Source organism: Peromyscus californicus, unplaced genomic scaffold, assembly GCF_007827085.1.
Source record: "Peromyscus californicus insignis strain IS unplaced genomic scaffold, ASM782708v3 Scaffold_17__1_contigs__length_78620276, whole genome shotgun sequence".
In the NCBI taxonomy this organism is placed as follows: domain Eukaryota; kingdom Metazoa; phylum Chordata; class Mammalia; order Rodentia; family Cricetidae; genus Peromyscus; species Peromyscus californicus.
The window spans coordinates 49,087,305-49,114,498 of NW_026294469.1; the positions used below are offsets into that span (position 1 = coordinate 49,087,305).

Here is a 27,194-nt window from a genome sequence, read left to right on the forward strand (position 1 = left end):
AGTCATACACACATACACACACACACACACACACACACACACACACACACACACACACACCTCAAACAGACCCAGCCATATCAGAACTAGGCATATGGATGCACACCTTTCATCCCAGTCCTTGGGAGACATAAGCAGGTGAATCTCTGTGAGTTCAAGGCCAGCCTGGTCTATCCAGCAAGTTCCAGGCCAGCCAGAGATACACAGTGAGACCTTGTCTCAAAAAAACAAAACAAAACAACAATAAAAAAAATATCCAGTAAACAACAACAGAACTAGGCACAGAAGCTCATGATTATAGTCCTAGCACTCAGAAGGCTGAGGCAGGAGGATCATCATGAGCGTGAGTTCAAGGCCAGCCTCTGCTATAGATTCTATCTTTTAAAAAAAAAGGAACTCCAAACCAATTTGGGCCATAGGGCAGTGTGTTTTCTCTATCCTCAACACAATCTGGGCTAGCCTCGGGATAGGAACAAAGGAGAGAAAGCACCCTCCGTTCCTAGGCAGCACATGGCTGACACCAGCAGATCCAGACACACTGTTGGCACAGTAGCACACAGGGACACAACCTCACTTCCACGCGCACACAGCTGCTGAGCAGTTCCACTTCACTTCCGGGCCGAGTCAGGGAGGAGAGAGGGGAGCCCCAAGCCGCCACCGCCGCCGCAACAGCGCAGAAGGAAGAAGCGAGACAGATTTGAGACAGAGTGTATTGAGAACAGGAGACAGAGCCAAGTGGCAGAGAGCTCAGCCCAGCGGCAAGAGCGACAGGCTGGAGGACCGGCTCCTCCACGGCCACCCCTAAGCCCACCCCAGGTGCAAAAGAGCGGGGTCTCCTAGAGGCTCCTGGGAAGACCTGGCCTGAAGGAGCCAAGCTCACTCACAGCTCCCACGTGCATCCCCCTCTTCGGTGCGGGTGAGCTCACTGACAAGCCACCCCTGTTCCCATGGAGACAAGCCCAAAGCTCATGAAAACTGCGCACTCAGCCCGGCACGGGCACCGCCTCCACCACCCCTGCCCCTCTGGGATCCCAGAAATAGGGATGCGAAAGAGGAAGTGGGTGGTCCTAGCCCCAAGTCTTGGGACAATTCCATGTAAATGTGTCTTCTTGTGTCTGTATGCTCTCACCCCCAACAAAGACTAGTTCCGGGGCGGGGAGGGATGGGGGTGTTGTGCCACTTCAAAGGAGGGCATGGAGTGGAGATCTCAGGCTACCTGACTCTACACCCTCTGTGTGAACGGGGAAACTGAGACCCGAGGTGCACATTCAGTCTGTCAGAACTCACGTCGAAGTCCAAGGTTTTTCCTCCAAGCTATTCTGTCCCTCTCTCCTGAGCTACTGTACCATGTTCCTGCTGTCACCAGCTGATCCCAAGCTTAAGCTGACCCAGCCCAGGCTTCTGACTGTGGCCTGCTGCAGCAGCAGCTCATTCCAATGGTACCTCACCAGGCCACTCTCATGGAAAGCTAACTCCTGTGTCTCTCAGCAACAGCCCATCCTTTCTACTTTCTTTCTATATCACAGTCCCCTTGCCTCTACGCCAGCCTATTCTCACAATCTTCAATGATTATCACAACTAGAAGACCCTATGTCCATGGGGGAAACTAAGGAAAAGTGAAAAGTGAATTGGCCAAAGTCACCCAGCAAATGGGAGGTGCGAGTGAGTCTAGAATGCTCCTCCATTGCCTCTTCCTGGCCTCATGCTGTTGCACTGAGGTGGCTTATTTTGGTCAGGGAGACCTTGACTGAGGTCACTATATCACTAAAGGGTCACTCTCCTAACAACATACTCCTATCTGCACAGCCCTCTAAAGGGCATTCTTCTCAGGGATACCCTGGGATGTCCCCTCACCCCGGAACAGTGAGGGCAAGGCAGTTGGAAGCAGGACTGAGGTCTGGGCCCAGGAGTTTCCCTCCCTGTGTAGACTCAGGTCCTGGAGAGGGCATGGAGGCAGCCGAGTCCCAGAGAGCAGGAAGACAAGCATCAGAAAACAGTGATATGCTAAGTCCACAGGCAGCAGAGGACTCAGGAGAGGAGGTGGAGCCAGGCAAAGCTCTCTGAGGCAGTAGACAGGAAATGTCCAGAAGGCAGAGGGGAAGAAACACCCTGTGAAGGTGAGAATCCAGAAGCAGGAAGCCAGATGCCAGGAGCCTGAGCCCTATGAGTAAGGCACACCCAGTACTTGCCGATTCACAGGTGCCAGAAAGGCTCTGTCTGTTCCAGAAGTCCCCATGAGGACCCCTCTGGGCCTTCTCCCAGCAAGACACTGTCATCAGACTCCCATCCCTGAAGCTTGCAAGACCAGGGAAAGACTCTCTGCTTATCAGGACCCTCAGGGGGTATTCTTTCTCCATGACCCTCCTTACCACCCAGACATGGAGTCTAAACCCCTTTGTCTACAGCTCGGAGAGGGGAGATGATCCACCCGTGGTCTGTTGGCATCGCCAGACCTTGATCCATGGATGCCTATCTTCCTCACTAAGCCCTGAGCCACATACTGCCACATCTTCTCACTGGCCCTCCGAGAAGGGGGCAAGACAGGCAGGCACTGGGCTGCGTTACTTGAAGCAGAAAGAAGGCTTCCACACCTGGGCCTCGATTCCAGCATTCCGGGTGGAGAAGGAAGGCCTGGGGGCCTGCTTGGCTCGAGGAGACCACGCCCTGGAGGGAGACACCGGGGAGATGTCACTGCTGTAGGTGGGGCTCACAGCAGTGGGCTGGAGGCTGTCCTGGATGGGGGCAGTGTAGAGGCCTGGGGAGGAGCGGGAATGCCGAGGCAGAGCAGGAGATGGCGGGAGGCCTGCCCTAGGCAGGTTGGGCACCAGGTCCAGGGAGCTAGGTTTGGCTGGGGAGGCAGCACGAGGTGAGACGGTGCGTGATGGAGTGCGTGGTGAGGTGGTGCGAGATGAGGCCTTGGCAGGTTCCTTGACAGGAGACAGAGCGTAGAGAGAAGGCCTCATCTGGTACGGCTGCTGCTTGGCAGGCTCTGGGCGCAGGACCCCGTTCTCCGGCAGGTAGCCATGGTAGAGGGAGGCAGGCGGAGTCCGCGCTGGGCTTAGGGATGCCACTCGGAAGCCGCCAGGGGCATTAGTGGAATACTTCCAGGATGAGGGCAGGGACATCGTCGGTGAAGGGCAGCGGGCCAATTCAGCATGGCCCGAAGACTCTATGACGTATTTCTCCATCCGCGACTGGCGGCGGGCATAGAGCTCAGCCCCCTTCCCTGAGGCCTCCGAGAGGTTCTGGTTGGGTTTGGGCTTCGGCTTGGCCTGGATGCGGGGTGACTTGAGGCAGGAGGCCCACTCAGGCACGGTGTCCTCAGGGGCCGCAGGGCTGGCCCTGTCCCGAGCTACTGGCTCCTGCTGGAAGTTGGAGGCCTCAGCTCCCAGGGCAAAGGGCTCTTCTTCCATGCCCACCTCCCCGTGGTCTCTCTGCCTCCGCTTCTCATCGGCTGTCTGCACTAGATCCAGCAAGTCTGGGTTTGGGGTAACCTTGGGCTTCTCCACGAAAGTGAACATCGATTTCCGGCTGCCTCGGCGGGCCATCGACTCTTCCAAAATGCCTGTCTTGTTGGCAGGGGCTACCTGGCTCTTCACGTGAGGCAGCTTAGGGTCGGAGCTGGGGTACAGAGTTGAGTAAGAGGGAGGAGACCTAACCCGGGAAGCCACAGGGGCTGTTGACAAAGTCTCGGCATAAGTGGGGGGTGGGGTGAAGCTTCCTAAGGGGCGCCTCTCCAGGACTGGGCTTCGCTGCCCAACCAGCCTCCTTTCTACCATGGGGCTGCGGGACATCATGTGCCTTTGCGGCTGGGGACTCCTATCCACCATGGTGGGAGCCGGGGGAGCCCAGGCCTTCTCTCCAAAATGCCGTCTTCCCATCATGGGGCTGTACTCCATCTGGCTGGTACTCCCTGGTGCCTGGATCCCAAAAGGCCTGGCCGTCCTGTTGACCACCGAGGCGGGCTTGGCTAGTGTGAGATGTACTTCGCTGTACACCTTAGTGGGCGTGGTGACAGCTGCCCGTCCAGACATCTCTTGCTCTGCTGATGCCACTAGGTTGCTAGGCTGCATATCAATGAGCAGGGAGCTGGACGCGAGATCTGTGGCTGGCGGCCCACAGCTGGAGAGGGGAGTGGCTTCCCTAGAGAAGGGGCTGGCGGCAGATGACGGAGCCGACACCTTATCGATCAGGAGAATGCTGGATCGCACCTCCTCTGCTGGCACCGGGGGCTGCCCATCAGCACAGGGAGTGCCACAGGGTTTGGAATCAGGTGTGCCATTTGGGGGACACTGTGCCTCAGATGAATTCTGTTGGACAGGGGTGACAGTCGCTGGGGGATTCTGATTCACATCGGTGGTGGGCTGGTTGTGGTGGCTGTTGGACGCCGCTGTGGTGACTGTGGCATTGGGCGCGGAAGGGTTCTGGTTGATATCTGCCGCTGGACTGTGCACCTCAGTTGATGGAGGGTTTGGTGAGGGCTGTTGGGGCTCGCGGCTCTGGGACAGGTGTAGCCCATTAGCTGTTAGCAAGGCTGCATTCTCCTTTAAATAAACGACCAGTGGCACTTCTTCCTCCTCACTGGCAACCTTCTCCAGGTGCCGCAGCAGACTGGCTTCTTCTGAGTACTCCTCCATGATGTGGCCAGGGATCCCTCTGCTGGGGCTTCTTCGGGGGCTGGGGTGCTTTGGAGGGCCTGGCTTGGATGGAGAGGTAGGACTCAGACTGAGCCCTGGGGCATGGCCTGTGGGGCTCGAGGGATGCCCTGCCGGGAGGGCCTCTTGGCTGGGCTTTGGTGGCCTCTGGCCACGGCTCTCCAAGGTGAACTCGTTCACCCTCTGCCGGCGCCTGTTGAAGAGCTGGACCCCTCGGGAGTTGGAGCTGGGAGGGGTGGTCAGCTGGGCTGCAATCTGCTGGCTCCACGCCTTGGCCTCCTTCAGATCCTTTTCAGTGAAGCTAGTGCTCCGGCCCAATGCTGCAGAGAGTACACAGGCCTGGTTAGCGAACGGGTGGACAGACAGACAGTCACCATGCCCTCCGACATCTGACCATTTCTTTGAAATCTGATCTTTATTCCGTTTCCTAGAATCAGCTGTCATGAAGATTCAAGGATGATGCTGACCCGCTGTTCAGGATGGTCTGACCATTGCACTGGACTACCCTGGAAGGGTTGCTAATACAGTACTTCTGCAAACTGAGTCACCCCCACTAACTACATCTCCCATGATTCCCCTGGCCACTGGCCACTCTCACCCCTTGAGAGTGTTTCATATCATCTCTGCCTCCGTTCTATACTAAAGAAGGGGGAGAGGAAGAAGAAAGACAAGCCATGGCCAAGGAAGGCCTTGGACGTGCTGGGGACATCCTTTCGCCTGACAACACGCTCTCCCTGGATGGGCCTTCCTGTCTCCTGTCATACCTCTGCTCTTCCTCAGCAGCATTCACTCTTGAAACTAAAGTGTTTGAATATCCCCTGATGTATCTTCTCACCTCAAGCCCAGCTTTGAGGGCCTCTACTTGTCATGATTACCTCTCTGACCCCAACCCCGAGAACAGTGTTCTAAAGATTCCTGAATGTGCAAAGCAACCCCAGAACACCTTACATATTCCTTTCTGGGGGTCCTTTATACTTTCAAATTCAGAGTATGGTCATTTGCTTGATATTCTACACAAGATGCTACTAAGATTTATTTTTTTAAGGTATTTTGAGCTTATCATTGTGGGGAAGCACGTACCACGCTGCACGTGTGGAGGTCAGAGGGTAACGGGTGGAGTCAGGTCTCTTCTACCTTTACGTGGGTTCTGGGGATCGAGGTCAGTCTCCAGGCTGGCACAGCAAGTACCTCTGCCTGTTGAGACATCTCACCTGCCCCTAAGACTTCTTTTTAAAAATAGGTTAACATGCCAGGCATGGTGGCACACACCTTTAATCCCAGCACTCGGGAGGCAGAGGCAGGTGGATCTCTGTGAGTTCGAGGACAGCCTGGTCTACAGAGTGAGTTCCAGGACAGTCAGGGCTGTACCGAGAAACCCTGTCTTTAAAAAAAAAAAAAAAAAAACAGGAAAGGTTAACACATTCACATAAAAAAAAAAGTGACCCCTTTAATCCCAGCACTCAGGAGACAGATCTCTGTGAGTTCGATTCCAGCCTGGGTTACAGAGCAAGATTCAGGACAGGCACCAAAACTACACAAAGAAACCCTGTTTCAAAAAACCAAAAAAAAAGTAACCCTGATTATACCACATCAAATCAAGAAACCACTCAGTCAGTTTCTTCCCCAATTTTCCTACATTTTTATTAAGATAATTATTTAAAAATCCATACATTCTAACATAAGCCAAGTGAAACCCTGGGCTGATGTCAACCGTGGCCACACTGGCCCACTGTGTTCTTTTCTCTTGCTCCCCCAAGGGCCCTGGGTGTCAGCCATTGTGCGCCCATAGCGCAGAAGAGAAAAACTTCTGTGAGGAAGTTCCGAGATTCCTGACAGGCACAAGGCCGCCACCCAGCTACAGGTGGCAAAGACCGAGTCAGTCCATAGCTGTGTTCAGGGTCTTTCTCGGGGAGGGGGGGTGGGGGGCAAGCCTGTAGGAAACAGCGAAGACGGAGGAGGTCACGGGTCGGCCGCCTATTAACTGAGGTCACCATTTCTCTTTCTGTCCACGGCGCCCAGCTGGCACACACTCGGTGCCCAATGCCGTTGAACAATGAATAAACAAAGAAAGATGCCTGGACAGATGAGTCACAGGCAGCTGGAGGGATCAGCCTATGACCAGGGTCATAGCTTACCCAGTGGCTGAGAAAACCCCTCCCCCACTGTGGGAAGCTAATTAGCTCTTGAGGAATCTGACCTTGCCCTCCCTCCTTAACTCACCCTAATCAGCCCTGGGCCTGACAGGCTGATGGGTCTCCAGGGACAGTCTTTCTAGGCATCTTGCCAGCCTGGCTCAGAGTTCGTGGACTCTGAGAGAGGCAAGTGCCTTGATAGAGGAGATAGGTGGTTCACCACTATCCCATTTTATAGATTGGGAAACTGAGATCCAGAGAGTATCCCAGGGCAAAGCTCCCACTCCCCTATGCTGGAGTCAGCAGAGAGGTCCATGGAGGCCAGGTACAATCCGTGCCTCCTGGCTTTCTGGCTCCATCCTTCTGTCCATCTGCTACACCTGTAGCTTCCCTTCATGCCACAGCGACAGCACACAGCCTACCCCAACTGTGGTATTCCTCTTCTGCCCCAGTTACCCACTCTGTAAAGCATGAAGTGTTTAGCCAGACCAGTCTCCTGGGACAGCCGAAGACGAGGCTTCCACACATGGGAAAGTCTGGGATGTTTGGACCATACAGTGTCTGCCTCCTCTGCTCTGCTTGGAAGCAGGTCTCCTGGCTCAAAGCCAAGTTCTTTGGCGGGGGCCATCCCTATGTTCTCGGCAAGCTCCTCCCAGAGCCATAGGCTCCTTAGCTGAGAAACATTTGGGGGCCACCCTGAGATCACAAGTACAAGGGGTCTGTCATCATCAAATCCAGGGCAAAGGGTAAAGAAGGCTCATGCTACCCCAGGAACAGCTGGCCACTGTGACCCCACTCGGCTCATGGGGACAGACAGTATCTGATCTTTTTCCAGCAAAGCACATTCATAGCATAGATCAGGATCCCGAAGGACACACACCAGGGGACTCTGGGATTATGGAGAAGCACCACAGAGTCTCAGCATCTCAGAGAGGGCTGTCACAGCACAATTCTCCACCCAGTCCTTGCATCCCTAAAGCCACACCCCTGCGTGTGCAAAACTTGTTTACACACCAGCTAGCACGGGCTCATGACTCCGTGGTGTGCCTCCCACTGGTACAGGTCTCTCAACCATAAATTCCTTCAGTGGCTTCCACATCTTGGTGTGTTTCTGCCCACCCCACCCCACCCCACCCCCCAGTGAACAGCTTTACTTTGCAGCCTGACGGTCCCGCAGAGATTCACAGGTGCAAACCCATCCCGTGTGACGCAGGATACAGAGCCTACCAACGTTGCTCATGACACACTTGCAGCAGCTGCAGCTGACACTGATTGGGCACACACTACATGCACTTTGCATGCATTGTTGGATCCTCGCACAATTCCAGCACAAACTGCTACTGTGTGCTTTGTGCTGACGAGGAAACCCCAAGAGCAGAACAGTAAGGTGAGCCGTCCAATGTTACAGAGCGACCTTTACACCTGTCACTGCAGAGCACCAGGATCCTGCCTGGCAGAATCCCACAGGGTAAGGCAGATAGAAAGTGATGTGGTGTTTGAACATCCAGGCCACTCCATGTCCCTGAACACCGCCACTCACTCCTTCCATTCCTGCTTCGGGACCTGTCCTGTACCCGCCCCCCACAACCCCTCACATCCACCCAGTACTCCCCAACCCCCTGACTTCCAACGTCAAAGGCCCTTGGGGAGAAGCCAGCTTGGGAGGCTCAGGAAGAGGAAGGGTCACAGAGAAAAGGTGACAGGAGGCTGCTGACTCCCAGCCAGGCTCATCATAGCCCGCCCTGCCCTGAATGACCTCCCTTCCTGTGAGTTTGGAGCTGCCCCTAAGCTCCGAGAGGGGAATGAGTCTCCTTCTTAGTGGAGCTTTGCCCCCAAGGCCAGCTGCAGTGATGTCACAAAAAAGGAATTTGACAGGAGGTTTGGTGCCAGCCCAGCCAACAAGCCTGGCAATTTTTCTGTCACCCTGCACAAACATGGGTGTGGGGTAGGGCAGGATTTGACCAGTCAATGGTACCCTAGAGTCCCTTGTTACAAGCCAACTAAAGTCTCCTAGGGCAATGTCACCTCTGGCAATGGCAAACTTGTGTGAGACTGTGCTTCTTGGCTTTAGAGAGATCAGAGGTGAGCCCCGGCCACAGGGACCCGCAGTCCTCCCTGCCTGTGGCACAGGCCATGATGCCCTTTCTTCTAGCCGAGATCTCGGGAGGTCTATAGAGCTCTGGACAGCAGCCCTGAATACAGGCCTTCGGCAGAAGAAGGCTGGAGGGTAGACAAAGAGAATAGCTGCCTGGAGTCAGGGCGAGACCGGGCAGATCCAGAGCGGAGGAGAGGCTCAAAGACAGAGCATTGCCTCAGGGAGGTGGGGATGCCATGACACAGGCCTCGCACGGCCCAAGAGTACAGCACTCCATGCTTATCGCTCTGTTCATCTAAAAGGCGGCGATCCCAAAAGATGATACGGTTGCTATTCCCATTTGGTAGATGACAGCCAGGCTCGGAGATGCCCACTCAGTGTCAAACAACTCGAAGTGGAAGAGCTGGGATGCAGAACTCAGAAAGTCTGACGGGTTTTCTAGCTCAGAGCTTCCGCGGGAGGGGCATCCAGGGAGCTTCAAGGTTCCTGGAGGATAGTCTACAGACCCCCGTCTCCCCATCCCACCAATGCCCCTCCACTGCTTCCTATCACTTCTTCCTTTCAGGGGAAGAGCTGATGAACTTATTCCCAATAAGACAGACATGAATGATAGGTGGAATGGGAGGATCCTAAGGCTAGGAGTCAGTAAACTCCTAGGTCTAGTTTTGTTCTAGCAGGAAAAAGCCTTCTTCTCTCCAGCTCCCGGTCCTTATCGCCTTCTGTAGGCAGCCCCCCTGTTCTGCCCATGACTTTGCCTGTCTGAACCAAAGGAAGGGATTTGAGGCAGGGGAAGAGAGGCCAGAGCAGAAGGTCAGGACATTGAGAATTCAAGGAAATGTTTCTCCACACGACTGCCGTCAATGGGAGTGTCCAGGCAAGGCCAGCGGTGGGTAGGATGGGAGCCAGAGGTGGGAACACAGAGGTTGGCGTGAGGCAGCCCATTGTAGCGGCCTGGGAGCCTTGGCAACCGGACCGGTAAACAGGCTTGGTAAACTGCCCCCCTGTTGGGGTCAGGAAGGACCCAATGTCCCAGCCACAATACAACCCCTGGCCTGGCTGGGGCAGGAAGATGAGGAGGTCTGAGTAATAACCTAGCCACTTTGCCAGCCCAGTCTCACATCCTCCCTGCAAAGAGGGAAATGACACAGACCCCAAAGGATGCACCCATGCCAGAAGCCTGGTGAGTGCATTCTGACAGTGGACACAGACCCACACGTCTCCCTGTAGAGTAACCCACACTTGGGGGAGAAGGCCTGCCAGCTAAGGGGCACACAGGAATAGGAGTGGGGATCCCTAGGGCCAGCTCCAGCCTTGCCACTAACGGGGCTGGCAGAAGTTCCCATTTGCCTCTTTCCTGGTACTGGGAGAGAAAATAGGCCAGACAGGGGATGCCACATACCCTGAGTCACACCCCAAACCCCAAAGGCCCCTCTGAATGCTCAGCTTACTCACTCTGACTGGGTCTTCCCTGCAGCCCAGCTTCCCCAGGATGCTCCGCCGCTGGCCTCTGTTCTCAAAGCCTTTGGAACAGGCAGCCAAGTTCCCGGCTGATGAAGAGAGGAAAATCCCACCTTGACAGTACCCGGAGGAGCTAGATATGACTTCTCTCCTCCAGAGATGACTCAGCCCAGCTCTTTATCAGGAAAACGATTCTGCAACTGCCTTTTAAATGGCCTCTCCACCCCCAGTCTCTCCCCCGCCAATCAACCCACCCCACGCAGCCAGAATCACCAGATTCACTTGTCCTGCCTCCCAGCCCCATGCTTCTCTTCTGCTCAGAACCCCTAGCCCTGGGAAATCCAGAAGGGTCCTCCTCATCCCGGCATTCAGGGGTCCGGATAGCAAAGCTTGCCTGTACAAGCACGCGCTTTCTCTCTGTGTGTCCCTGGCAATGGCTGAGAGTACAGTAGCTCCTGTACACACATCCACCTCCCCTTGAGTTCCTGCCTGGAAACAGGGTCACAAGCCTCTCCACTAGAAGCCCTTCTACTTCCCATCCTTTCCATGCGTCCCACACCCCCAGCCTGTCACCCAATTTGAATGTGATCAGCCCCTTCCAAAAGCCTTCCCTGCCTGTCAGCGTTTGAATTGCACAGCCCAGGGCATCATCACTTGTGGAGCAGCCTCACTTCAGGGAGAGCTTGCTGTTTAACAGGAACTATGACAGGACCTTGCCTCACTCTCATCACAGCAGCCCTGAGGCTAGCACTGACCTCACCTCTGCCTCAGAGGAGACATGCCTCGCAGAGGTGCCGTGACTCGGAACAAGTCATGTGACTAGCTGGAGCTGTGGATCACACTCACGGGGTCCCTCCCAATGTTTCTTTCATGACATCCAGGGTCTGGGTCTTCTGTCCCCCATAGACTGAAGGAGCCTGAGGGCAGGGCCACACATGCTCCACTCCCGCACCCCTCCCTGCCTACATCCTCGGTGAGGATGACAACTGCCGATCTTCGCCTGCTTGAGTTCCAGATGCTACAAACAAAGGCTCAAGGCTTCCTTCAAATCCTCACAGCAATTCTCAAAGGATGGCTTCTGATGGCCAGTTTAGAAATGAGGAGAGAGAAGCACTGAAGACTAGCTAATGCGTCCCAGTTCTTGCTCGGCAAGGGAGAGAGCAGAATATATCACTCAGCAAGGGAGAGAGCAGAATATATCACTCAGCAAGGGAGAGAGCAGAATATACGCAGAGCAGAGAAGCTGCTTCCCAAGCCTGCAATGTTTCCCTCAGTGGAACTCCATCTGCAGAAAGTACACACATCCACCTCCCGAATCAGCTGCCGCTTCATCCAGGAAGTCCTGCTCAATCCTCCCTAACTTCCAAGCAGGAGAAACAGGACTCACAGGACGCAGCAGACATCAAGAGGATGTGGGCTCTTTCCCCCTGCTGCCAAAGGGGCATCAGACAGGCACAGACAGAAGAGGGAAGACTCCAGGCGGTGGCGCACACCTTTAATCCCAGCACTTGGGAGGCAGAGCCAGGCGGATCTCTGTGAGTTCGAGGCCAGCCTGCTCTACGAGAGCGAGTTCCAGGACAGCCAAGGCTACACAGAGAAACCCTGTCTTGAAAAAAGAGGAGGAGGAGGAGGAGGAGGAGGAGGAGGAGGAGGAGGAGGAGGGAAGACAGGCTTAGCCCATTTAGCAGCTATCTCTGCAGGTAAAAGACAGACTGCTGGCTGACCAGGGCCTTGCTGGGAGGTCCTGCAGGACCTGGCTGCAATAGCATGTCTCTTGCCTGTTCTACTGGCTAAATCACTAATGTATAATGGGCAGATTCCAGAATCTTAGAAACGGTCGTCAGAGGGCTGGGGATACAGATCAGTGTGGAGCGCTTGCCCAGCCTACACAAAGGTCGTGTATTCCTTCCCTAGCCCTATGTGAAACAAGGTATGGAGGCACATGCCTTCATCTCAGCATCCGAGGTGGAGGCAGGAGGGTAAGAAGTCCAATGTTTGGCTATACAGCAGTTTCAGGCCTGCTGGGTTACATAAGACTCCGTCTAAAACAAAACAAAACAAACAACACCAAAAATCCAGCCAGTCCGGTGGCACACGCCTTTGATCCCAGCACTAGGGAGGCAGAGACAGGTGGAACTCTGTGAGTTTCAGGCCAGTCAAGGCTACGAAGTAATACCTTGTGTCAAGAAAATTAACCAATTATTAAGGGGGGAAAGAAACAGGAGAGGCCAACAGGGCTTGATGCTCTTGCAGAGGGCCCAGACTCAGTTCCCAGCACCCACATGGTAGCTCACAACCATCTATAGCTCCCATTTCAGAAGATCCAACACCCTCTTCTGGCCTCCATGGGCACTGCACACACATGGCACACGAACATACATGCAGGCAAAACACCCACACACATACAATAAAAGTTTATAAATTTAAAAACTGAAACAGGGCAGGCACGGTGGCACACACCTTTAATCAATCCCACCCCTACGGAGGCTGAGGAGATCAGATGTCTGGGAGTTCCAGGCTAGCCAGGGTGACACAGTTGAGACCCTATCTGAAAGAAGAAGAAGAAGAAAAAAAAGACAAAACCCAAAATGGTAACTAGAGACAGGTAAGTTCAGGCCTAGGGGGACAAGAACCTATAAGAGAGGTCAGGCTGGCCTGCAGGCTATAAGGTCTTTCAGAAGAGTCAGGAGCACAGGACAGACCACACATATAAGCCTGGAGACACAAAGGTCCGGAGTCACCAAGGTGGCAAGCCAGGATAGGAAAGAGAATGTTCCCTCATTTGTGCTCATCAGGGCCTGCCGCGCTCCGGGCCCTACACAAAGGTGAGGTCTCCCTCCAACCCCCCAGCTCTGGGCCAAGGCCTGCCTCTAGCATCTCTACATGCCTCAGCCCAGGCAGAACTATCAGTTAGGGAGCTCAGTACGAGTGGACTGAAGGTTCGGCACCCCGCATCCAAGGCTTCTGTGGCTTTACATTTGCTCCATCGCTCAGCCCTGGAGCCAAATTCCAGATTCTTCTGGATTCTAGACTGGAGAGTGGTTCTTTAGTGGGTGAGGGGAGACCGAAAAAAGAAGATCAGCAAGACTGTGGGTGGAATTGGGAGATGGAACCCCAAGTCGCTGTGTCAAACCTGAGAAGAAGCCTATTGCATGAAGTGCCAGGAGAACACAGAGCCTGGGAGAGAGAAATCAGGATAAAGCGATCCAAAAGCTTCCTTGGAGAGGACCACACTTGCCTTAGGTTTTTGTTAGTGGAGATGGAAGGATGCTCCAAGCAATAGGGAGAGTTTTCAGACACTAGAAGACTCAGGGTAGTCTGGCCACGTCCGCCCCCATGGCCCAAAGCAAGAGAGAGAGAAGAAACCTTTGAGGAAAAAAAAAAATAATGACAGCAGGCTTGCCTGGAGTCCTGTGTGCATGCAGGGAGCCGGGTATCATTTCACAGGAGCCCCGGAACGTCCAGGCTCTGCCCTGGGCTACGCGCACTGTGGGATCTGCCTTGGGCCTCTGGGTGGTTATACAACACACACCGCAGCGCAGTCCCACAGTCAGCCAGGACCCTCTGCCTCCTCCACTCTGCCATCTGTCCCTCTGCCGCTTCCTTCATATAGAAGAGGCTGCTGCCGTGCAGCCGGAAAAAAAAAAAAAAAAAAAAACCATGAAGGCCAGCCCTGTGGTAAATTCCCCACATTCCTTCCTCTCAGAAAAATAAATAACCCGGGAGAAAAAAACACAGGAGGAATGATAATGACGGCACAAGCCCGCTGGCACTCAAGCTACGCACTGGGGGAGACAGCATGGGAACCCAGCACCGCCTCGTGCCTGTCCTGGGACGGGCAGGGCCTGTGGCCGCCTCTCACAGTGGGTATAAGACCCAACTGGGGCTCAGACTTGCTCATAGCTGCCAGAGGTGCTCGGAGTCCCTGTGGTGTGGCAGCTACAAGGAGTCACCCCAGCAAACCTGTCAGGGGCTAGGTGCGCTTGTTCCTCAGCTAGCCGCCCACCCAGCACATCCAATGCACCAGGTCCTTCCTCCTTTATGTGGAATCATTCTTTCAATATTTTACTTTATCCTCGTGGACTCTAAGTATGCTTATCTCCGTTCTAAAGACAAAGAAACCGAAGCTGTGAAAGATTTGAGGATCCCCTACAGCATTAGGCTAAGGAGTCAACTGTGGGTCTCCAGCACCTGCCTACATTCCCATCCTGTCAGCTGGTGCCCCCCCCAGGTAGCCTGCCCTTCCACCTCCTGGGCAACAGGTCGCCCATCACCCACCCTGAGTAAATCACTGTGTCTCCGAGTCTCAACTTCCTCCTCAATAAAACAAGGATAAGCAGCTGAGAGGTGGCGGCACACACCTCAAATCCCAACACTCCAGAGGCCGAGGCAGGTGGATCTCTGTGAGTTCGATGCCAGCCAGGGCTATGCATAGTGAGACCCTGTCTCAATAAACAACAAACAAACAAACAAAGACAGACAGTCTACTTCATAGTTACCGCTCAGCAAGGGAGGTGCAGAGATGGTTATAAGGTTAAAAGCCCTGATCATTCCTGCAGGGGTTAACTCCAACCTTTACCACCTCTGGAGAGCTTTCCAAGGCTCAGGCTCGTGGTCTCTCACTCCCTCTGCCTCTCTTCCCCAGGTAGCCTCTGCTCTGTCCATAACCAAGCCTAGTTCCACCCCATTTCTGCTGCCCAGGGGACCCCCAGAGGCAACCTCTAGTCAAAATGCTACAGCAGAAAAGAAGAGTTCACCTGCCAGGCCCACCAGGGGCATGCCCCAGGTCCAAGGTCCCAGTAGGGAAGGAGCAGCTATATAGGTTCTGGCTGGATATGCCACCCAAGAGGGCACCAAGACTCCGGGGAGCTGGAAGATGCTAACCCTACCACATCTACTTCAATGCTGCTCATCAATTTCCAGGCCTAACTGTCCCCTGGACCCACCAGGAATCCTGCCAGAGAGGATCCTGCCAAATGAGCCAATCCTGCCTTCCCATTTTCCTAAAACTACAAAAGAACACAGGAGGTCAGGACATTTGACTCTGGTCTCTGTCCTGTTGTGTTTGGGTGGCCTTGAGCTAATTCTTAAACCTCTTTGGACCTAATTTTACCATCTCTTCAAAGCAGGTGGGGGTGGGGGATGGGGGTGGGGGTGGTTGCACTGGGACCACTGCTTGCCAGAGAATTGGTACCTCCCACCCAAGGGTTTTGGGTGCAACTCTGGTCCTTAACATCTTTTTTTTTTTTTAAAGAAATTTTTTATTCATTTTACATACCAACCACAGATCCCCCTCTCATCCCTCCTCCCACTCCCCCCCCCAGCCTCCCCCCACCCCCACCCTGCCCCCATCCCCTCCTCCAAAAGGATAAGGGCTCTTTCTGGAGTCCATTCCCTAGGGTGGGACACCTTGTTCAGCCTTGATGCAGCGGGGAGGGGCTTGGTCCTGCCTCAACTGAATGTACCAGGCTTTGGCTGGTCCTTAACATCTTCAAAGCTATGCAAGTTTCAAATGTGTCCCGGAAAACGCACGCCAAGCCTGTGCACAGCCTCCGGTGTGTCACATCTTAGGGAGAGGATAACCAGTCAATTGAGAGAAAATGAGGCTAAGTGGAGGCACGCTCCTGAGTTCAGCCAGTATTTATTGCACAAACTAAGGGTCGAGCACTGTTCACGGCCATAAAGAGAAAGAGCACAAAAATGTGCGAATTTTAGTAAGGGGGCGAGATGATAAATAAACACATAAGTCTGCGGAGAGTGACGTGCAAAGTCAATTATGTCAATCAAGGTCATCTTCACAGAGGAAGCGCTTCTGAGCGAGGCCGTGAGGAAGGGGTGGGGGGCTCAGGAGGCATAGGCCTGTGCAGAGAAAGAGCGGCTTGGCACTTGTTCTGAGATCCTGAGGCAGGCTCCACCACACACAAGCAAGGAAAGTGTCTTTTCCAACAGCCTTCTACCCTCTTCTCCCTGGGATCTCTTTCCCTAACGCTGGACCGACTCCAGCGGGTGGCAGCACATACATCTTCCTTTGCACACAGGCCCCCACACGGAGGCTTCAAGTATGCGGGACACACAACAGAGCCCGCCCCGGGCGTGCGCACACACTAAACAGAGTGGGCAGGACAGACACGTGAGCACCTGCAGGCATACACATGGAAGTACACTGTGCTCGTGCAGGAGGCCAGCATGGGCACACCCGAAACAGGTATACACTCTGTGGGAGGGTATGTGTCCCTTCAGGCTACCTACCTAGTCTCCAGGTAATGGAGTTACCAAACAGTTCTTGCCACAGACACACGCTGCTGGAGAGGGTCAGTGACCCAATGGTAGGTAGGCTTTGAAATCCATGATTCTGCACCTCAGTCAGAGCCGAATGCGTCTCTTCGGGAACGCATTAAAATCTACCACCTGATGCTTGAGTGTCCCAGGGGGTGACATTGTTCCAGAGAATGTCCCCCCCGCTTCCACTCCTACAACAACTAAGCCCTGTGAAGTACCCGAGCAGTACTGAGTGTGTCGGCCACCACCATGGGCATCTGTCAGCTGTCACCAGAGATTCCCAGCCTCTTTCCTGTGCAGTGATCAGGGCAGCTGAGGAGCAGGAGAAAAAGACCAGCCCCAGCCTGAGGCCTCAGCAAGTTCGTTTTTTCTCTCTTGCCCAGAACAGAACTTGCAGGTGGCCCACACGCCAATTCCTGGGCTCCAGTCTAGTCCTATGGGTCCACCTGAGGGACTCCGGTACACAGCCAGGTTAGCGACTCGATGGGCCCATCAACCCCTAAGTTAAGTGTATAGCTAGCGAACAGACAGACAGATGCCTGGACTGTGGTCTGGCATATAACATGAACTCCTTAAATGTTAACGCAAAACACATTTAATAACATTGAACTACGTGGGGAAAAAAATTATGTGGGATGGGTGCGAGCAATGTTCATTGACATGTACCTGCACATAGAGCCGTGTATGATAATGCCGTGATGAAATCTGGTTATTCTGTGTGCAAAGTGGAAAACCTAATAAAAAGGACAGTGAATACAAACCATCCTTTAAGTACTCACAACCCTTGGTCGTTTCCATAACACTTTTCATTTATCAGAAATACAGGCAGAGGAGGGATTGCTACATCACTCTACAGACTGGGAAACTGAAGCAGAGGCTGGGCATTTAGAAAGAAGAGGTAGGAGGATTGCCATAAATCTGAAGCCAGCCAGGGCTACATAGCAAGACCTTGCCTCAATAAATGAATGAATGAATGAATGAACAAAGAGCAAGAGGCAGGGAGGCAAATAAATAAATAAATAGCAAGAGGTGGGGAGGGGACCCAGAGAAGGCCATTCTACCTCCCAGGATTTCATAGCATGCAGCCTTTGGCTTCCAGCCAGAGGCTCTGTCACCTCAGGCCTGACATTCATCCCTTATAATTTGGTTCTAGCCTCGGGGTAACTGGCCTTTATTCCAGGTTCATGACAACTCTGGCACACATGTGACTTCCTCGGCAACTCAAGGCTCCCCAGCAATGGGACCAGCTGATCGGCCAGCACGGTCGTGTCTCCCTCCCTGGGCCATGCACAGAGTCCCCAGAGCCCTCCCACTGCGTGCTAGCATTAGATCTAAAACCATCATTCCGTCCTAACTAACCTGAGCGTGAGCTATGATGACCATTAGCAAGCCTCCCATCTGCCGAGTCCCTGCAACAGTCTCCAAAGCCCACCCTGCTGAGTGCTTGCAAGGGTTGGTAACACACAGGCAAAGTACCCATCGATAGGCCTGTGGCTCATGCATGCGCCAGCAATGGTGGTGTGTGGGGGCTCTGACTAACACACTCACTTCCAGGAGCAGAGAATCTTGTTTCATTTGTCAGTGCCCATACACACACACCGCATCCATGTAACTGCAGAGATGTCTTTCGTAACTCAGGCCGGCCTCACACCTGTTGTGTAGCGGAGGATGACTTTGAACTCCTGATCCTGCTACATCTACTTCCCAAGTGCTGGGATTATAGGTGTGTACCACCACACCCGGGCTTCTGTGGTACTGAGGACTGAACCCAGGGCTTCAGGCGTGCTTGGTCGGCATTCTACCCATTGAGCCACACACATCCCAGGTTCCTGACCATTACCAGCATGAGGTTTACAGGCCTAAGTGGGGTGCCAGGCAAGAAGACTTCACCTCTGTAGCACCACACAATCTCACTCAACAAGAGTCATTACTTGGGAACGGGGTTTTCAAGATGACCAAGGTCAGGTCTTCCTGGGGGCTCAGTGGCCTTTGCAGATCATGTCCCTTCTTGATGTGGGTTCCCCAAAACTTCTTTTGCCAAATTTGGGGTCCTGGGAAACTGCTTTCCTCTCTACCTGGTGCCAAGCACTTTTCTCACCTCAGGGCTACATAGTAGATGTGTTCGTCACAACAGTGACGAAGGCCATGCCGGAAAGGCCATGTCCTGGGAGCCCTGAATGTAATCCTGTTGATGAAGAGGCATAAATAATGTACCAGGATGTTCTCTCCTCCCCACCCTGACCTGCTAAGAATAGTACCAGCTACCCTTTCAGGGATCCCAAAGGGAAGAGGGCAGGACACCCAAATGCGAACAGGCAAGAAAAATGTCACAGGGCTGTGGCCTGCCAACTGCCCTCCCTGTTAGTCCACATTTCCAGACTCTCAAGACAGGGAACCCCAGAGAATTAAGGGTGCTTAGAGGCCAGTGACCAAGTTCTTAAGGAGTAAAAGAGAGGCCTGGGAAGATTATATGTAAAACCTTGGAGAAGGAGGAAACATGTGAGGACTTTAACTCTTTCTAAATTTGAAAATGGCTGGTCTATCACAGTCCTCAGGCTCTGAAGCATAGAGGAACTATGCAGGGCACCTGTTAGAATGGACACTGTCACTCGAGGGGTTGGGGGGACAGGCCACAGGGGGAGAGGCACAAGAACCTGCATTTCCAGTGATGCTGCCACTTCAACCACATGCCCCCCTTGGAGAACAGAAAAAACAAACAAACCCATTCTCTAGGACACAGATTGGGAAACTGAGTCCGAAGAAAGGGGTAGAGCACTGGCAACTGAACTACCATCCCAGGGCCTTGGCTTCAGGAGACTGCCCAAGGCCATGTGGCTGCTGGACTGCCATGCCCTGCTCAGAGCAGTCCGTTCAGATGCAAGCACAGCGATCCAGGCAGAGAGGGGCGGCTCCAGATGCTCTGTGAGCAACCATCTATGACAATGCTGAGTGTGGGGCCCACTGACAGCACCCATCCCAAGAAAGAGGACGCAGGTAGCCTTTGGCACAGCTCCAGAGGGATCTCTCCTTCCCAGAGTCCTCCTCAAATCCTTTTGGGCCTCCAGTCCTGGACAACTATCTCCACGGCCCCATGACGCACCTCTCTTTGGGATGCCTCATCCTCCTAACACTCCAGCTTCACTGGCCTTCCTTCAAAGGCTCTTTGGAGGTATACCATGCCCTTTCTCACCTCAGGCCCTTTGCCCCGCTGCTCCCACTGCCTTGAGCCCTTCCCGCCCTGGTCCCGGCAGCTGTGCCTTTCTGACCACACTTTCCTTTCTTCAGGGTGCACGCAGGTGGGAGTGACATTCTCACCATAGCATCCTCAGAATATTCTCCGACCTCATCAGATTCCATGCCTGTTTGTTTTAATATCAGTCCGCTCCACCCTGGCAGGGCAGAGACACCGGCTATGACCTCCCGTGCCTAGACTGCCGTTGGGGCCGGACCAACCTTTGTCGACGACAAGGAGGAAAGAACAGAGCAGCGGACTGTTCACACCCCTGCTGCAAAACCTTGACCTCCCTGACACCCTGCAGTCTCACTCAACCAGAGAAGCTGTTAAAGAAGGGTACTTTCAAGGTGACTGGGGGTGAGACCTCGGCCCCTGCGGCCTGGCTGCTCTCTGAGGCGCCGTGGCCTTAACAGGCCATGTCACCTCTTGGTGTGGGGTCCCCAGCACTGTTTGCCAGGTTTTCGTGGGAGAAGGAGCCTGGGTGAGACTTCTAAAGCTGCAAAGAAAGGACTTTCACTAATCCCATTCCTCTATCATTGCTTAATGCGCAGAGAGGGACGGGGGGGGGGGGGGGGGGGTGTCACCCGATGAGGCCACACAACCAGTGCACGGGGACACCAGACTTCCTTGGCACAGCTAGGAGCCAACAGCTGAGCTTCAGGCCCACCCAAGCTCAAGGAGAGCACCGTCTGCCTGGAGGCTAGGAGGAATGCAGAAGGGAGAGAAGAGAGAGGAAAGTAGCTGTGACTGAGCGCATGTGGATTCAGGCCCAGAGCCAGGGGAGATGGATGGAGCTCTCAGCAGGAGGCCTGAGGAGAGCCTGGCAGCTGGCTCCCTGGAAGCCAAATGGCCAGAGGCTGGGTGGTGGCATGTCTGGCCCTCATGCACATGACAGTCTATTTTTTAATCAGTACCCTCCCCATCCCCCAATTCCATGTATGCTCTCAAAGGACCCTGTGTCCTATCTCTCCACGGCGCCCAAAAGTCCTAAGTAGCCCCGAGGGCAATACAAGAGGCCAAGGATGAAGAGTGTCCAACTGTGTGGGTGGTGTGGGACCAGTCTGTAGACTCTTTGACCTCAGTTTCCTTATCTGTCCAGAGCTGGGCCATACCAGACTGCATGGGTTGTTGCAGCTCAGGCACTGGATTTGCAAGCTCTCCAGCATTAACCACACTCACTCCGGCAGGGCTACCCCTGCCCGTTGTACCCACGGTGCACATTTTATCATCCTTTACCCACCCCCAAGGAAGAAGGGCAGGAAAGAAAGGAAAAGGAACTGGCTCGTATGCCAGTGTCAGAGGCTTGGGCCCCAAATCCCATGAGGTTTCTCTTGTCAGGGCCTGAGTGTTAGAGATAGGGAAAATCAGGAGACACTCTGTGATCTGGAGAAGGTGGCTTGGCCTCTCTGGACTACGCCATTCAGGAGTAAAGCTTGAGGTCTTTGGGGTCAGTCATTGGGGCTCACTGAACTAGCCACTCTGTGCCTCGGGTTCCCACTCATAAAACAGTGAGGCTGGTTTCATAGAGCTCTTGGAACACAGTAACAAAAAAAAAATACTTTTCAAAAACTGTTTTTTATTTTATCTCTTCCATTCCTGCTCATTCCTTATAGCTGAAACCTGAGGCCTGAAGGAAGCAAAGGGCTGCTTAAAACCACTATCCCGTGAGCTCCCCCTGAAGCTCAATCCAGGTCTTATCCACTATGCTGGCTCATCCTGCCACCTCCCAAACACCCTGGTCCAACTCCAAGAAGAAATTGACACGGTGATATGAGGCGCCTTGGGCAAGAGGCCATCTGCTCAAGGGCTTGCTATTTTAATGGAGATCAAAACATGGGAGTACTATTAATAAGTAGTAGCTCATTTTTTAAGCATCCTTCATCAACTCACTCCATTTTCCTAACACTACAAGGCCGAGCATTGTCTCTGTTTCGTGGGATAAGGAAACAAGAGTCCAGAGGGGTTACATAATGTGCTTATGAACTCAGACGGCCAGGGATGAAACCCCCAAGTCTGACCACAACACGCACGTGCCAGCCACTCGGGAAGCAGGTGACACAGAGACAGGCTGTGGCATCCAGGGAGGTGGACAGGGCAGGGCAGGGCAGGGCAGGGTCAGCCTTACTGAATGGAAAAGATGAACCCAGGGTGATGGAATGTCAGCAGCAGCCAGTCGGTGAAGAGTTCATTCCAGAACAAGGGCTTTGGGTAAGCCTCTGGAATCACAGGGCCTGGGGGCTGTTGTCATGTAGACGTCTTCTCCAGTCACACTGAGTAGCAACTGAGCCCCAGTGTCCACGGATAGATAGTTCACAAAGGGCTCTATACACACACTGGCCTAACTCACAGAGCCTCCCCAGAGGCCATCTGCCCTCCCTCTGGCCAGATCTCAAGCCCAACTCTTAACGCCCTGCAATTTAAAGACCAGGGGGTGTGTGGTGGTGGTGGGGGGGTGTAACCTGCAGCCAACACATACCACCCACACCCAGCTTTAAGAGTGAGCCACTCGCCGGGCGGTGGTGGCGCACGCCTTTAATCCCAGCACTCGGGAGGCAGAGCCAGGCGGATCTCTGTGAGTTCGAGGCCAGCCTGGACTACCAAGTGAGTTCCAGGAAAGGCGCAAAGCTACACAGAGAAACCCTGTCTCGAAAAACCAAAAAAAAAAAAAAAAAAAAAAAAAAGAGTGAGCCACTCACCACCCTCTACAGCACCCTCCCAGGCCCAGACTAGTACCTTCAAAGACTCTGGGTCCCATTCCAGACATGCTTCCTCCAAGATGCCCTGACCACCCTTCAAATATCATTCAGACCTCTACGCCACAGTGGTCCCCGATAAGCCTTCCCTGGCCACAAAGGGGCTGTCCCTCTGCTGGCTCTCCATCTCAACAGTGGGCTTCTTTCCATGCTATACCCACCCCCCACGCCCAACTCTGAAATTATCTTGTTGATTTACTCATTTCTTTTTTTTTTTTCCTTGTCTTATTCTCTCAATTAAAACACAAGTGTCTATGGTGAGATGGTACATCAGATAAAGGTGTTTGTCACCAAGCCTGACGACCTGAGTACGATCCCTGGGACCCACATGATGGTAGGAGAGAACCGACTACTACTGACCTCCACACACATACCATGTGCGTGTGCACACACATACATGATGTGTCCCCCCACACACACACACATACACACACATACAAGTAAATAAATGTAATTCAAAAATCTAGACAAAGCTGCTAGCTTCTAGCCAGGTAAGGCAGCACATGCCTATTGTAATCTCAGCACACAGAAGATGGAAAGAGATCGATCATGAGTTTGGTGCTCATCTGAGCTATATAGCAAGTTCCAAACCAGCATGAGCTACATAGGGGGACTCTGTCTCGAAAAACAAAACAAAAAGCCCAACCCTATGCGTATGTGTACACGCATGCACACTGTATATATACACATGTATGTACAAACACAAATATATAGCAAGCTCCCTGAGGGCAGAATCTGACTGGCCTGTTTTCTACTATAACCTAGTTCCGAAGCACCTTTCCCCTCATTGCTAGCCAGGGCTACTGAGGTTTTCCAAAGCACCCTTTCCCTCATTGCTAGCCAGGGCTCCCGAGGTCCTAGGAAGGCAAGGGATTTAACCAAGGTCACTTGGTAAGCCAGCAGGTAGCAGAGATCAGCCTGGTACTAGAGCCGGGGCATTCAGCCTGGTTCCCATCCTCTCCCTGCTGACCCACCCCGGCCTGTTTTGACCCTGCTTCCTCATCACAATGGGACAGAGCTGGAAAGTCTTCGACACCAGTGCCCACTCCTCAGAGCCCATGGTGTGCCGATCTGGGCAGCCCGGACTGTTTCCCCTCAGTCCCTCCCTTCCTGGCATCCACTGTTCCGATGAGCTCATGTCTGGAAGCCTAGGAGCTGCCCTGAAGGAAAAGGTGCCTCCCAGGCCAGGCCCGTGGGCTGGAGGTGTGTTCAGCCTCGTGGGAAGGCAGCCTTAGTAGGTAGGGCACGTGCCGAGTGTGAACGTCCCACCTAGCAGGCCTCTGGGAATCAGCTCTGAAGACTGTAGAGAAGAGGATGGGAAAGGCCCCCTGTGTTTCTTTCCTTCTGCCAGATGCCCTAGGGTGCTATGCCCCTCCCACTTATTAAAGTGTCATTTTTTTTTTCCTTCTGCCTACAACTAAACTGTCCATTAAAAGGAACCTGTCGCCTGGCGGTGGTGGCGCACGCCTTTAATCCCAGCACTCGGGAGGCAGAGCCAGACCGATCTCTGTGAGTTCGAGGCCAGCCTGGTCTACAGAGCGAGTTCCAGGACAGGCTCCAAAGCTACACAGAGAAACCCTGTCTCAGAAAAAAAAAAAAAAAAAAAAAAAAAGTGTTGATCTTACCCTTCCCGGGAGTGTAGAACAACAGCTGTGAGGGAGGGAAAGAGTTAAAGACCTTATTTTCACTGTGCAAATACTGACTCAGTCCTAACGTAGTTAAAAGGGGTGCAGGAGATTGGGTGTGGCTTGCAAAGCGAGGGCAGGCTAGAAATTAGGGCCGAAAGAAAGCCTTGGTGGCCCAGCAGCAAATATTTGCTGTTAGCTCTTCCGGTATCAAAACCTGAATGATGCTGGAACTAGCCAGAAGCAGGTCAGCTCTGGACAGGGATTTCGGGCTCCTGCTGGGGGACCGTCATCAGCTTCAGTTTATGCCTCAGCACCCCCCTCCCCGCAACATGGCTAGGGGTCAGGTCTGGGTCAGTGACAGGGCAGACCGGCTGCAGGCAAGGCCCCCCACAGTACCCTCTTCCTCATGACAAGCATCAGATTTCATCCCTCACTTTCCAAAGCAATAAGAGTGGGACACCCTGATGGGCCACCGTGGTACTTGGGTTTGTAGCACAGTTGCGCCCTCAGGGTCCACCTTCCTACCTCTCTGGGATCTGGAGAAGGGAGGGGGGATGCCAACATCCTACAACAACAAGGCGGTTCACTGCAGGGTCACTTGCCACTCAGGACCTGTGGGAGTGGGGGTTAGGATACATGCCACCTGCGGCTTCTCGCTCAGCTGTTTACCCAACTTCTAAAACACCCAGATGGGCAGCACAGGGGTCCCTATCTCCACCTAGAGTTAGACCCAGAACTTGGGGTTGAGGGAGGACGTGGAGACCTTTCCCCTAGATTCCTCAGAGGTCTTTCCAGGGCCCTAGGCGGGATCTTTCCCCTCGCCTCATTCCACAGTGTGGTGTCAGAAAAGAGCCGGCCCTTTCTGGTAATTAAGGGAAAGGTGGAGCTGTGAGACTCAGGAGTCCCTTGGGGGCACTTTATAAAGGTCTTGATTTCCCCAGGTAGAACTGGGCTGGGCCCTGGAGGTCCCAGCTGTGTAGCGGTGTGGCTACCCTGCGCACCACTGCAGCTCCCTCGGCCCGACCGCTCCGCCCGCGGGAAATGGAGGTGCCCGCCGGCACAGTTGGTCCTGCTGCCCCCGCAGGCGCCCACGTCCGTTCAGCCTCAGGCTCCTGGGTCTTGCAGCCGGATCTCCCAGAGCCGGCAGGGACTCAGAGCTAGGGCTAGTGCCCATGCCCGAGTCAGGGGGTTGCATGTCTCCCCTACCCCACATCGACAGGCTTGCGGAGAGGGACACACAGCTGAAGCTCACACAGCCCGGGGAGACAGCGCCCCGGGACAGGGCGTCCTCCGGTTTCCGAGCTGCTGGAGAGCCCTGAGATCTCTCCAACCTGCACTGCACAGATGGGGAAACTGAGGCTCGGTGTAGAAGCAACTTGGCAAAGCTCACCCTGAATGCAGGGACTGGAGCTGAGATGTGCCACCTCCCTCCTCTGGGGGAGGTACGAGCAGCTGCGCAGGTGGCAAGGGCAAGGCTCACTGGGCGCCTCGCCAGCCCCGAGCCCCCCCACTCACCTCCAGCAGCGGTGTGCGCTCCCTGAGCTCCCGGGCGCCGCCGCCTTAGCTCACCTGGCTACGTCCATGCGTGAGCCCCGCCCCGAGATCCCTGCACCCCGCCCAGCGGCGGCGCCCGCTCAGCGCCCGAAGCCAGGTCCTGGCCGCTGGAAGCTGATGGGGACCCGAGCGGGAGCCGCGGGCGCAGGGCGGGCGCCGCTCTCCCGCTGTGCGCTCCCCCGGGCCCTAGCGCCGCCCCTCCCGCGCCCCGCCCAGCCCCCGGGGTGCGACACCCCCTCCCCCCCCCCACTGTGGCCAAGGCCTCATCTCCAGCCGGTCCCGCTCTCTCCTCGCGTCCTCACTTATGCATCTCACTTGCGGATGCCCCTGTCCCTCCGTCTCCTCATCTTACTGTGTATCTCTGGGTCTGCGGTCCTGCCCTTAAATTCTTTCTCACTCGGTTTCTCCCAGCGCCGCCATCTCTCTGCCCCTTTCTCTTCCTACTACCCTCCTTTAAAACCTGTCTTTGAGATTCTGTCCCCTCAAGTGATAACCACGACACCCCCTCGCCCCACACAGCCCAGGAACCAGAGTAACTATCTTCCTTCGTAGGGCTTAAGCAAAGAGGCTGGGGAGGGCTGTCGTCAGCCCGTTGTCCTCCCCTGACTTAATTAGCTATCAGCAACAAGGGCAGAGATGCTGTGAGGCTTTGATTCCCCCAACTTCTGCAGAACACCGTTATGGTTGAGCTCAGCAGAGGCCATGGCAATTGTCACTCTGCTCCAGTGGGAACATCACACACCACACACACACACACACACACACACACACACACACACACACACACACACACACACACACACAGCTGTTAAAAGTCCATATTCCCACATTCCAGTGCAGCTCCCATGGGGAGTTGTTGGTGGGCTTGGAAACATAACTGGTTAACAAGCACCTCCATATCCCCAGCAGTTCTGAAGGAGGACCACACTGGTTGATCACTCCTTCAGTCAGAGTGGCTCCAGTGTCACTGGTCCCCAAGAAACCGTGTTTCGGTTTCTGATAAAGGAACTTAGAAACATGCTGACGTCCACCCACCCTGCCCAAGGTCCTCTAAAACACAGACTCAAAGATGTTCAGGTTTCAGACTCTCCCTGTCCCCAGCGGGTAGGCTCTGAGAGCAGGAGGTCAGGTGACTGGGGAGACAAATCCACGCTGGCCCCTTCCATCCCTCTGTCTGGCTGGCTTTGTGGGCTTCAGGGAATTCCTCGGGCCTGTGGTCACTCTTGTCCTGGTGGACGGGGTGGGGGACAAGAAGATACCCTGGAGATGGCACCAGGCAAGAGATTGCTCTCTCCTTGTGCATGCGCTGGGGAGGTGGCTGCAGCCTAGCCTGTGGAAATCCAGGAAACAGTGCGTGGGTGAGAGGAAGAGAGAGAGAGAGAGAGAGAGGCTAGGATTACTGTGT

General features: G+C 54.2%; 1 protein-coding gene across 4 annotated transcripts in view; it reads right to left on the reverse strand.

Annotated features, from left to right (window-relative positions):
- Synpo (synaptopodin) overlaps window positions 1–27,194 on the reverse strand; it is a 37,409-nt gene that overhangs the window by 5,574 nt on the left and 4,641 nt on the right. The window contains exons 1-3 of one of the 4 annotated variants that reach the window (XR_008219212.1): window positions 25,751–25,978; window positions 20,439–20,554; window positions 4,861–4,975 (exon numbers count right to left, since the gene is read on the reverse strand). Coding sequence is in view for 1 of the 4 variants with exons in the window: in XM_052742245.1 (XP_052598205.1) it covers window positions 2,592–4,975 (2,384 nt within the window). In the remaining 3 variants the exon portion in view is untranslated. Of the gene's footprint in view, window positions 1–2,591; window positions 4,976–10,334; window positions 13,987–20,438; window positions 20,555–25,750; window positions 25,979–27,194 lie in introns of those variants that run through there. The other 3 variants (XR_008219211.1, XR_008219210.1, XM_052742245.1) reach the window with 3 other exon arrangements.